This window comes from Labrus mixtus, chromosome 8 (genome assembly GCF_963584025.1).
Source record: "Labrus mixtus chromosome 8, fLabMix1.1, whole genome shotgun sequence".
Lineage (NCBI taxonomy): Eukaryota > Metazoa > Chordata > Actinopteri > Labriformes > Labridae > Labrus > Labrus mixtus.
Window position 1 is genome coordinate 14989002 of NC_083619.1, and position 13444 is coordinate 15002445.

Sequence of the window (13444 nt, forward strand, 5' to 3'; positions counted from 1 at the left end):
TGAGTTTGTGGATGAGTGTTTTATGCATTATATGTGCATGTGTGTGCATGTAATGGAGACACATTTTTTCACTTGGCTGCTGAAGCACAGCAAGTATGACTCACTGTCATTTTCCCCCGTTCCATGCATTTCAGTTGAGCTCTGCAGGTTCAGAGTTCTTTCTCCATCCTTTCTCTCTCTTGATCTCCCTCTCTCATTCTGCCTTTTAACTCACCATTGTTCCTATACTTTTATTATGCATAGTTGCATACTCAAAAAAAAAAAAAGTTTTCTTCCTTCCCCTCTACTTTTGCTCTTCTTTACTTTCATTGCTTTTCTTTTCCCTCCTGTTTTCCCTTCTGCGCAACGAGCCACAGCCTGTCTGTCCGTCAGGAAATGAATTATTGAGGTGTATTGAGTCTGGTCAGCAGATGGTGGGATGGCTGTTACGGATCTATCTGCGCTCTTTAGGAATCGCTGAGTGTATGCCGACACCTGTCCAGTTAAGGCCCACATGGAGCTTTGCTGAAGCCTCCAGCGCAGTCGGGGGAGATTGGCCCGGATTGCCCTAAACCTGTTCTTCTCCAGCAGCTTCTGCACTCGCACACGCTCACATATGCAGGTGCACATATGCAAAGGCACACTTAGGCTCCATAAAATATGCCTGAGCACACACAAGACCTACAGAAGGGAAATGCATTGGAGAGTAAATAAACACAAACACGTCAGGGTGAGATCCATTCTCTCTCCATCATTGTTATGCACCAGCTACATCCAAAGGACAGAGGTATTTTCCTCTAAAATCTGCTTGTATCTCACACCCCAGACCTTTCCCCACCCAATACTTAACCTCCACTACCTTTACTGTTCCACGTGGGAAACTCTTTATCCTACATTCCCCAAGCCCCTAAAAACCTGCTCCATTTACCCATGCTAAACAGCACTCACAGCATGTCGCTGCAGCCACGGTCACCCTCCCCTGTAACACCCCCCATCCCCCAGACAGCCTTCCCCTATCTCCAAGGATCTCACCTCCAAGCAGGGACCCTGTCTGTGACCTCCAAAAGTCACATGAGTTAAGCCGCGAGCTCTCCTCCTTACGCACAACCGCAGCTGAGCTTTGCAATTGCTCCATGGCTGCTTTTTTTTTTTCTCTCCCACAATTGATCTCTTGAACCTCTTTCACACACAGGTTGCTCCTGATCCCAACCCCATCCTCCTGCACCCCATCCCTTTCCTGATTGAGCAACCCTTTTTTTAACCCTTCTACTTAAAACGAACACATTTGGTCCTTCCATCGCATCACTCTGGACCCCTTCTGCTCTCCCTCCCTCCCTCCCAATGAAATCTCAATGACTTTCCTGGTATGGTATCTTTTTTCCTTTTAAGAGAGAACATATATCCCTTAAGAAGCGTGTGTAGGCACACATAAAATAGTTTCTCTTTCGATCTAAATGGGTTATGTTTAAAGAAAACTTGGCATATCAAACATGTGAGAAACTGGGTCACTCTTGAAATTATTTTATTAACTTTAAAGTGCATGTAAATGTACATTACCATGAGCAGCATGTGTACTGCATGCATGTGTATGCATATATGAGTCATTGCCCTTTATATCTTCACTGTCACATTGCCACATGAAAAAGGTCAGGGGGGCATTTGCCGAACTGACTGTGTGCAGAGGAAGACTGCGAGTGAGAGAGTGGAAGACAGTGACAGAGAGAGAAAAAGTAGACTGACTCATAATGATGGACAAGAAAAGATGTGCAAGGGGGAGAGTCCACAGAAAAGGAAAAGAAGGACTGCATCCAACATAAATGAAACTATAGAAGAATGTTGGCTCAAGAACGCACATTATGAAAGAATAATGGAATAATGTTTTTCATGTGCACATCTGTTTTCCTGCTGAGCTCTTCCCTCAAGCAGATGCTAATACAGGAGTGTGCCTTTGCATACCGACGCTTATTTCAAATTCAAATGACCAGCTCTGATATGTCCTTGTGTTTACATCACTGGAACTAATGACACTGCTTCTGTAATCCTTCAAAATTAACCCTTCAGGTCAGCCCACCGTAAACAGGCACACATCTAGACTCCTTATGAACTCCTGAAGGAGAAGCCACTAAAGGAAGTTGATGAGATGCAACGAATGGCTCGGGGACAAAACAAGCGTGTATGTGTGTGTGGGTGTGTGTTTGTGTGTGTGTGGGTGCTTGTTTCTCTTTTTGCGTGCGATACAGGGGAAGTTGTCAGGGTCACATGGAGGAAAGTTGATTAAGTAGCAGTGGTGATGCAAAAATGATGCAAGTCTGTATGTGAAGTCATACATGTCAGAGGGTGTTGTATATTTTGTAACTTTAGACTACAGCAGTGTTAACAGACCCTGTAGGCTACATTAAGGGTTATATGAGTTTTTATCAGTACATAGTATCAGATATGGCACACTCAGATGGAATATAAATGTGTCTGGTATCTTATTAAATACTGGGTATTAAACTCATTTGTATGGTACACAAAGAAACAGGTGCACAAGCAACCCTCTGAGATGAGCGTCTTTCATTTGAAAATCATCAAAAAATCAACACAATTTCATGTAATGACATCTTTAGCTCTCACACAACATAATTCCATTAAACCCTGTTAAATGTGGGGATTTGTAGTTATTTACTTGCGTGGGAGATTGCTAGCCATAACTGCACAATCGTACTGCATTGCTCACACACTACGAGCAAGGTCAAGTAAGCAGTGAGGAAGGTGAGTAAAGGGAGCGTTATGTGTGTATTCTCCCTAAAGCAGGTTTCTGCCTGTCTGAACTTTTACACCTGGAGCAGCTTAAAAAACTATGCTCAACACAGTCGAGGGGCTCTGTGTGCCTGGAGGCTCGCTGAACTGAACAGGCTTCGATGGAAACAGCACTTTAAATGTCTCTGCTCAGTGGGTCTCACTGGATATTTTCACCTCACAGAGTCAAAAAGTGACAATTTGAAGCTGATCCCTGAGGTTTATTCGAGTGCATACAATGTAAGGGTCAAACAATGTCATGTGATGACCCAAGTGATGCTTTAAAATGAGAAATACAAAGTTTGTGTTTCACAGCTTTCAAGACGAAAAAGCATCAAGTGGAAGAACAAAATCATGACCCAGTCCTAAAGAAGATCACAGAATGTCCGATGAATTTAAGTCTACAGTTGAAAAAGAGTGTAAATCTGAAAAAGCAAAATACATAGTGCCTTTTTCAGTTCTACTAAACATCTGACTACTTAGCAATTACCAAGCTGCAAGGTAACACTTAATGCATATTTGATACATAAACACATCAGTTTCTTGTTTTAAGTTTTCAACATTGTGAATTAAATGTATTAAAATATCTTCAACATTTAGGATACAATGACATTTATTCCAGAAAACGTTTTGGCATTGCATTAGAGTGGCATATTTACAGTGTGATATATATTTGTTTTATTTTGAAAGGTTATTTTGGGCTTTTTATGCCTTTATTTAGAGAGAGGAAAGTGAATAGAATCAGGACAGAGAGAGAGTTGGAAACGACGTACAGGAAAGGAGCCAAAGGTCAGATTTGACCCTGCGCTGCCTGCTTGGTTGACCACAGCTCCTCCACACATGGGGCGTGCGCACTAACCACTAGGCTACCGGTGCCCCATCAATATATCTTTTTGAGGAGAATGTTAATTATTGCAGTACAAATTCATGTTGCTAGCTTTGAGCTTATATTTAGAGGATTGTGTTCACATGTAAAACATTCACAGATGCACAAACACAAGCACATTTAAACTGGTATCCGCATAAAATAAACCCACAGAATTATAAAAGTTCCAGGTTGTTTTAGTTACAACTCCTATGGGTGGCCCCAAAAAAGAAGGAGCGCAACACTATCCAGCATTAAAACCGTGCCAAAGCTCTGTCCAAGATACAATAAAGGCTCCCTTTACAGGTGTGTAAAATGCCTCACAAAAGACCCAAAGACCCAGAAAATGTGAGAAACAGTCTTTGTCTGTCCTGGATTGCTCCTGCAAGATCCGTGCCATCAGTGTTGGTCTATAGAGCTTTTTCATTGAGTTATTAAATTACAGCAGAGAGGACAAGGCATTTAAATTCTCTGAAGGTCCATTTGTGTAATTGAGCAATCATGATTCTAATATGGTGATTCTTCAAGAAAAAAAACTGTTCCTTTTCTGCTGACTTGGCACTTTCCTCCATATCCACTTCTCCTTTCATATGCATGAAACTACCTGATAGTTGAAAATAGTTCCCCCTAAAATCCCCCCCCCCCCCCCCCCAAAAAAAAAGCCCTGAGCATTTCCATCCTCGTAGCTCCTCCTCCCCCGTTTCATCCTAATACTTCCACTTCCCTGCATAAATGTATCATTACAGTATCATTATGTCTATGGTATCCCCCAGCTCCCATTTACAGGGACTTAGGTACTGTGTTCTGGGGCTTACGTGAACCCATTATGTCATTAAGTCATTATGAGCTGGGACAGAGAGAAAATAATACCCATAATAGAGGCCACATTGGGCACTACTTAAGTCTATACTCCCATCCTGTCTGCCTGCCTGCCTGCCTATTTGTCTCTCTGGCTGATCTGACGTACACTTTGTTTCATGTAACTCATAAACTTGCAGAAAGATCTTGACCACAAAACTTGTGACACCGTTTTTTTTTTCCTTGTTTTTTTTCAAATATGTGTTACACTCACCCCAGAATTTGGATATGCTGTCCAGCCCAGTTCAGCTGTGGCCACCCGAGTGTCCATCACGGTCTCTGCAGGAAAGAAAGAACCAGAGGAAGAAAGTGGTTAGCCTCAAACAGAGCTATTTTGAGTATCACTCTACAGAGTTGAACCGCATTCAAGCCCCAGTGATCACTTGACACTATCATCGGCGAACAGAGAGGAGATGAATCCTTCACGGCGCTTCATCCATCTCTGCACGACTTCTGCTAAGACAAGAGACACAGAAACAAAGCCTCGGCACTGTGCTGTAAGAAATGTCTGTGAGTCTCTGTCATGCTGTTAAATGCTGAGCTTTGTATTGTGTTCTGTCTCTGTGAGCATGAAACTACACTTTGTACACCAGGCTTTTGTTTGTATGCCTGTGTTTGCATGTATTTACAAGATGGGGCGTCATACACGGGAAAACCAGAGGATATTACAGTATTTGTGTGTGATTTTCTTTCATATTAAAATTCCTGTGTGGGTTTGCATGTGGTTGTGTGTGAGTGCTGAACTTAGACACACCGTTAACCCAGCAAAGAGCAGCTTCACATATGTAGACACTCAGCTGCAAGGCGAGACTAGTGCAGCTTGTTTACTCCTTGAGGGGACATTCCCTGAAATCTAGTATGGCAGAGGGCTTTAATGAAAAGGGGAAACATGCCTTGTCTTTCTCTGTCATTTTCTCAATATCAGCGTGGATTTTCTTTCAAGCTGTACTTTGGATAACTGTTTGGTACACGGGTTGCACATATAAACTAGATACAATATAATGTTATAACCAGGGGAAGAAAAATATATCACAAGGAAGAGTTGCTTAAAGAAAACTGGAATGTATCTAATTCACTCTGGACTGCTCACGATGACACACCTGGGCGCATATCTGTGAAATATTAGAACCTAAAGATTACTCCTTCTTGCTCACTCCACCGTTGCTAACCCTAAGTGACAACCTCCTAGACAAATAAGTCTGGCAGCTCACCCAAGAAGTTTTTCAGACTAGTTTTGATTTATATCTGCCTTGTTCGCACGCTAAAATCTGGAAACCTGATACAGCTCCAGGAAGGAAAAGAGGAGTTTGGCAGTTATCACGAATCACTCGTCTCGCCTGCTTCTCTCTCTCTCTCACACTGAGATTGACTGATGACCTGGGTGACATGTTGGCCTAAGCAGAGTTATGATAGATTCATAATTTCCCCCTGTAACAGACAGTTTATTCTCCAGCCTAAACCTTCAATCTTAATGCGAGTGAAGCATGACATATTTCACCTTTTTAAATCCACAACAAGCCCTGAGTTGTTTTATTTATGGCCAAACTGATAAAAAAAAAAACGAAAAAAAACTGTGAGACAGAAGAGTGAAGGGTATGTCAGGGTAACGATCTGTAGATAAAGAGGGTGTGTGGGAATTATCAGAGGGATTGCAGTTGCCGTGTTGTGTTTTGGACATCATCCACTGTGCAAATGGTTGGCTAGCGACACCCACACGTGTTGTTGATACGGGAGGAATCTGACTCAAAACACTAAAAAACACAAGCAGCAGACAGTGGCCTTGATCGAGAGGAAGGTTCCAGCCCTCAGCACCCTCCTTCTACAAAGCACACCCCCCGCAGCTGTTGCTTACTTCGAAAAACATCTCATTGAACTTGCAGTGATTTAGAATCATTCCAAATGATGGCGCACTTGAAACACGTCATCTGCAGTTCAAGTGGTCTTGGGTAAAAAACAAGTACACTGAGGATGAGTGACAAGCCCCCGGTAGGAAGGAAAGCAGCCTTTCATTCTCAATCTCCACTTACTGGGAGAAACTGTCCTCAGACATGAAACCAATTAGCCTAGGTAATGCAGCTGCAACACACAATCACTCACACAGACTCACAATGGGACACACACGCTGCACACAAACACACACTTCAAGAGCTAACTCAGAGTGCAATGTTCTGTGTACACCTACAGTGACAGCCTTGTTCACACACGGCTTCCATCAGAGTATTTCAATTTCCCTAAGATCAGCCTTGCCTTGTCTGGTTTTTCACAGCCAGCCAGCCAGCCAGCCAGCCAGCTCCAGCCTGCCTGCCTGCCTGTTCGATACACTGTCATCTGGGGAGATAGAAGCACAAAGCAGCCCTCAGCGGCGGCCAGCGATGTGGGGACTGCCAAGCCTTTCTCAGGGGAAATCACAGAAGCTTTAGTCAAATCACACAGGCACTTGGTAGGCCATTTCCTATTTCCTTTTAAAAGCAAAGGACGGGGGGGGAGGAGACGCAAGACAGTGAAGGTAGGTGACAAAAAAGGTCAAAGGCCAATGGGAGGAGTGGCTGTGCCATGTCATGTGCCCTAATGTCTACCATTAGCAGAAAAGCAGAGCAGACGAAGAGTAAATGGAGTATGCTAAGTGGTTATTAGCTACGGGGTGGAGCCCACAGAGCCGTCATGCCACAGCCCACACACCTGTGCACTAGCTCCAGGGATTTGGAAAATATCCCTTGTGTACTTGTGAGTGTGTGCAAATTTTAAACGAGCTGTTGTGTGGACCATTCATCCTTTTTACCGTAAGTGGATACAAGAGTTTCATTTTAAAATGAGCTTCCCACATTAATTAGAGGAGTCAGCTCTTTTAAAATAACAAGAGGTACTTTTCCAGTTTATTGCTGTTATTATAAGTCATCGTCTGACCTGAGCTCTAGAACACAATTCTAACCATTAAAAAAACTAACAAAGAAACTGCTTGAACATTTCATGGAAAAACATCTGTAAGATAAAGATACAAACATATGGGGGCGGCAGTAGCTCAGTCTGTAGGGACTTGGGTTGGGAATCCCGGCACGGACCAAATTGGTCTGGTAGCTGGAGAGGTGCCAGTCCACTTCCTGAGCACTGCCGAGGTGCCCCTGAGCAAGGCACCCAACCCCCCCCCCCCCCCCCCCCCCCCACCAGCCCAGGAGCGCCCACCGTGGGCAGCCCCCCCACCCGAGACCCTTCCATTAGTGCATGTCCATAGGATCCTGTTTGTGCGTGTGTGTATTTCGGCCTATGTTTGTGTAGCATGTTAACTAGACAGAGTGTAAAAACGAATGTCCCTCGCGGGATCAATAAAGTATAAATTATTATTATATATCTTTGGGTCAAATGTTTCTCTGGAACATTATTTTGCTTAAAATGAAACAACTTTAGTAGATTTTAAGTAGGTTTTTTATTTTTTATTTAATAGCCTAAATATGGAATATGATTTAAGATTAATACTTTTATTTCCTAGTGTTAAATTATTTCAGTCACAGAAAAATTTAACAATAAAGAAAATGTGGTACCTCTAAATGTAACAAATATCCAAGCAGCCTGTTGCAACACAGCCCCTGAAACCACCTCTGGACATGTACCTTTACTCTCACTGTCTTTTAATTTTGTCCACGTCATTTGGAAGACAACAGCTAGCTGCAGTCTCTTGTGTTTGGAAGGTAGCCCACAGTGTTTTCTCCTGCATTCATATTCTGCTATGTCAGCTCCACCTGCAAGCTCCAATAAATTAAACAGCACCAGGTTCACAAGCAGTTCAGTGTGTGGGAAAATTATTAACATAGAGAGCTTAATGTTGACTATGTCACCGTGGCTCATAAATCTATGAGAAAACAATAGCTTGTAGGTGTCAGGGAAGCCGGCTTTAAATGGATTCAAAGAGCCGCAAGGCAGGGGGATGTATTGTGACTACATCAGAGATTATTAGTTACTCCGAAACATACAGGAGGATGTGGGCCGGCTCATTGTGTAAGGCTCAGTCAAGCTGATACACTGTCAGTGTGTTAGTCAAAACCAAGAAGTCAGAGGCATGAGCCAACAAACAAGGCAAAAGCTGAGGGCCTACAGCTTGCAATCCCTGCAAGCAAGCACAGCGCCTTCTCATTAGTAGCAAGTGGGGGATCAATACCAAATGGTAGGCTGTTTCCACAGATAGGGAGAGGGGGTTAGAAAGAGGCAAGGAGGGTGAGAGAGACTGCATTAAACATTGATGGGGCCTTGCGTTAGGGATCAATAAGGCAGCCCTCTTCACGCAATTACACGTCAGCAAGCAGTCGCATGATACATCACATGGACACGCTTGATTGCATATTGCTAGCACTTGGGCAAAAAGAACATTTATAGAAAGATGGATCATGGAAGAAAGACCAAAAGGAATGGATTGTACACTCTCTCCATCCTTTCTGAGCCCGTACGAGTTAAATTCTCCTTTGCAAGTCAGATCGGCAACATGTCTGCGTAATTCCCCCCCTTTGTGGTCGGTGTTGTATGATTGTATGGCTGTCGGTCGATACAACACATGCTGAAGTGCCTCTCTTGAGCTCCTTAGTCAATATATATGGCAGACAATTCTCTGTGGATTTTCCTTCCAATCCCATAACACATATTTTCCATTCATCTATCCTTTAACCACCACCCCCTTCCAATAGAACCTCCTGCTCATGGATGCTGGTATACTTTGTTATTCAATGAGTCAATCGAATCGTGTCCAGATGCTAGATGCAGCACTGTGAAGTCCTTCTCTTCGTGATTGTTGCAACAAGCTGGAATAAGATCTGACAGGCCTTGACTGACATTATTGAAGGGGGGTGGGGGGTTATCTTTTCTCAGAAATGGAATCAAGATGGGAGGACAAAGAGAAAAGGAGAGAGAGGGATCAAAGGAGAAAGACAGGCAGCGATGAAAAACCAAGAGGAGAAATCAGTGGAATTGAAATGAGCACTTAACAATGATGAAGCCCCATGGTAGCCTGCTGAGCCTGGCATCTTAAATCTTACACAGCTGAAAACAAAGTGACAAACAAACAAGAGCAAAAGCTGCAGCATCTCCCAAACTAATCAGCCGTCCACTTGGGGGGATTTATGAATAAAAGTGGAACATTTTTTGTCATGTTTTTTTTTTGTTGTTTTTTTTTTATGAACAAATCATGTGGAAGTGGAAGTTTGTCACATAGACAGACACTATTCACTCACTGCATCCTGGGAAATCACACCCAAATAAAAGATTGTCTCTTGGACTGAAATGTTGGACTAGCCCAAGTCCAGCATGGTTGAGAGCGTTGAGCTGATTTGAAAAACTGTGACTGGATTTGAAGCACAGACAGCACCGCTTCGGGGTAAAAGAGAAAATGAAAGAGGTGATATCTTTGATTGAGTCAGCGTGTTCGACAGGGAAGACAATCCTTGCAAACACAGATGTGAGACTTCTCTAATCTGCGCCACACTAAAGTTGTGTCACTCACACTGAAGGGTTTTCGCTTTAAATAGACATTACAGAAGCGTCCAAAGAAATACATCAAAAGAAATATGTTGCTTCTATGTCTCCCGGAAGACAGAGATGACAATGTGGCTGATTTGAAAATTGAACAGAAAATTATCTGCCATCCTCGGAGACACTGGCACCGAGTGATGGGATACACAAGTCCCCTGTCGCTGAGCCACAGACAGAATCAAATGAACAGGCTCACAGCTCACAAGCACGCACTCAAATGTATTAACAGTGTTCATGGGCTCACTTACTCTGGCTGAGTGAAAATACAATTTTGAACAGGAAAGAAGACCCGGTCAGAGACAAGACAGAAAGCCAGGAGTGATGAGAGGATGGGAGATGGAGAAGCCAAATGAGACCAGCAGCAGATGTTAGAAAGAACCCACGCAAGATAGGTAAATTAATCTACATGCAGTATCTGCACACTGTGATGAAATTATTCTATCATCACAGCAAGGTGACATTCTCTTGGCCTTGCACATCTGGCTTGCCACGTCGCATAAAACTTCAGATTCAACCTTGCGGCACTCACTCTCTCTTTCCCCACTATTACCGGTATGTAATGTAGTTACTGTGTAAGAGAAGCAGCAACACCCGGAGGCGAGGCCAGAAAGGTACACAGTCGATGCGCACCCAGAGGCTGGTGACAACAGATGCATGCATGTAATCATATCCTAGTGGTCAAGATACACCCAAACAGCCCAAATTCACACCTCCTCCTCCTCCCTTCTCCCTCATTCTCCCTCCTTTTCCTCGCTCTTCTCTACTCGTTCTCCCTCTCCGTCTCTCCCCTGGTCAGAGGAGAGAGGTTAGGCACATCATTTGCATTCATTAACATTGCATTAGCAGACAGAGTGATCTTTAGAAACCAGGCTGCCGGAGAGTGTCATCTTTAATTCATCATAACCCCACCAACCGCCAACTACGCACCCACCCCTCTCTCTATCTCTCTTTGCCTCCACCTCCTTTCTATCTTCATCTTTCCCCTCTAATCCCAGCACATCCTTTCTCCTCCTTTTCCCCGTGTGTTTCTTCGCTCCCCATTTACCCCCGTCTTTCATCTTCTCTTCACTTCACTCTGTTTTCTCTTTTTTTTTCACTCCGTCATTCCTTCCCTCATCACTCTTTCCTCTCATCCTTGTCTTAATGATAGGCTACAGGGGGGTGGGGGGGGGGGGGGGGGGGTGTTGATTTTCTTCCTGCATCAGCTTTATGCAGGATAGGAAGCAGAGGGGACACACCCAAAGAAAACACACGTCAGCCTTCAGGCTGCGCCATAAACACCTTCTAAGCATCTGTCTGCGAGGAGAGACTGAGCTGAGGATCTCCAGGATTTACACAGGGCTCTCCAGGTTTACCCCTGACCTCTGCTTATTACAAAAGAAATTCAATCTAATGACTCATCCTTAACACTCATATATACACACACACACACATACACACACACACACACACACTATTCTTTAATCTTAAAAGCAGACTTACTTGCATCTTATCTCTTCTTCTAAAGCTTGCAAATGGCATCTCATTTTCTAGCTGAACTCACAGTTACAGCTTATGCAGAATGAAGTGTTTGCATTCATGTATTTATGCATCAAATCATAGTTTGAGGGCATGTATCAGTAAAGATCTGCGCGTGCAGCTTTGATGTGATCCAAAGACAAAGAGTGCTGTAGACCTGCAAATGTGCTCATTATTCTGATACATTTAACAAGCATGGACTGGATGGAAAGGCATGAAACCAAGGCTCTTCTAAATTCAATCTATTAGGGACTGAATGTAACTAAGAGTTAATCCAATTCTGTGTCTCAATTAAAACAACCTTATTACCTAAAGAGTAGGTTAAAAAAAAAGTCACTCCTCTTGCACACTACAGAAGAAGGAAGTAAGGCGCAAAAATGGGTTCAAGCTTAATGGCAAAATAGAGGGGTTGTAGAGTGTATATTCTACTCACAGATCAATGTAAACTGAGCAAATCCTGAAAATATCTCACAACATTTGTATCAGTTTCAGGCCAAACAACGGGGATGTTAGCATTTCTGTGAAAAGGTTAAATTACATCAACATAACGTGATGAAACACAGCGTTCAGCATTCTGATAACGGATATGCCATTTCACATGTCCTATTTTCTCCCTGCTCCTGACGCACACAGCAGAAACATGATACACCTTCATCTTTGAGTGAGTGTGGCAGTGATGACACCGCTTAGGTGAGTTCCGCAGTTACTTTGGGAGGCTGTGATTTTTATGGAAACTCGCAGAAGCAGGCATTTTAGTTGTTTTTTTTGTCCCTGCATTCCTCCACAGTAAAGATAATTGCTTGGCACCATCAAACGGCATGTATTCATGTTCATAGAGAGACACGAGCAAACAAATGAGTCACAAAATCACTGAAATGTAGTTCCTGGACATATTTCCACATTCTGTAATTACCTTATGCTAATTTTAAAATAATTTTACTTGGAATTAATTTTAGATATCTTTCACAAGATAAAATGTCCCCTACTATCATAATTATTTAAAAAAAGATTCCCACACATATTTCAGTGCTGGGTTAAGGCTTTCAAACAGACTCATCAGGCTGCCGAACACACCGTGTAGAAAAACTCCATATTAAACCATTTTGTACCTCTTAATAATAAACCCAGGATGTGCTCTGGTTTGCTGTAGCAGCAAAGCAGCAAAGCAGCAGCAGTGACCAAGCAATAATCCAGATGGAAGCAGCGCCAGCCTCCCACAACCGTCACAATACTCATTACAGCTGATATTTCCTCAGCTAGCCTGTCTGCTTTTAAGAAACCTGGCAATTTGCGGCACTAAAATGAGGTAATTACAACTCTTATCAGCCTGCTCACCTCACAAAACAGCATTTAGAGAGAGGAGAGACGACTCCCCGATGGTTCACTGGCTCTGGTACAACGCTTTGGCTGGTTTCCCAGCCACACCCACCCACTGTCGCTTACTCTCCTGCTCCCCCCCCCCCCCCCCCACTCTCCTTTCTCTTTTCCAATAAAAACAATAAATCAAGAAATTTGATCACTTTAATGATACAGCTAAACAAATTCCTCAATCGATGTCTGAAATTAAAAGTGTGGAGTGGCTGACTGAACAATGAGGGGCCAGAGGACTATCACTTTACAGAACAACAACTGCAACAAGAAACGCTATCCCTGCTGCCAAAAAGGGAGGAAAATGACCCTCTGAGTGCTATACTCTGTGTTTGTGTTGGAGAGCTAGCACGGAGCATTGTAATTCAACCTTTCCCTATAAGGAGAAAGGCTTTACAATGAAAGCATATCCACTATGGCTTTGACATTTCTAAACTTTAAATATAAAAGTTAGAACTTGGCACTCACTTGGCCTTAAAATTACATCTGATGGCAAGAAGAAGCATGTCCAGGTCGCACTGGGATTTAGCTAGCTTGACATTTAGGAGTATAAGCTATAGCTAA

General features: G+C 43.2%; 1 protein-coding gene across 2 annotated transcripts in view; it reads right to left on the reverse strand.

Annotated features, from left to right (window-relative positions):
* Positions 1-13444, reverse strand: part of LOC132979096 (ephrin type-B receptor 1-B) — a 151269-nt gene that overhangs the window by 98462 nt on the left and 39363 nt on the right. For both annotated transcript variants that reach the window (XM_061044603.1, XM_061044602.1), the window contains exon 2: positions 4698-4762. In XM_061044603.1, coding sequence (XP_060900586.1) covers positions 4698-4762 — 65 coding nt within the window. The remainder of the gene's footprint in view (positions 1-4697; positions 4763-13444) is intronic.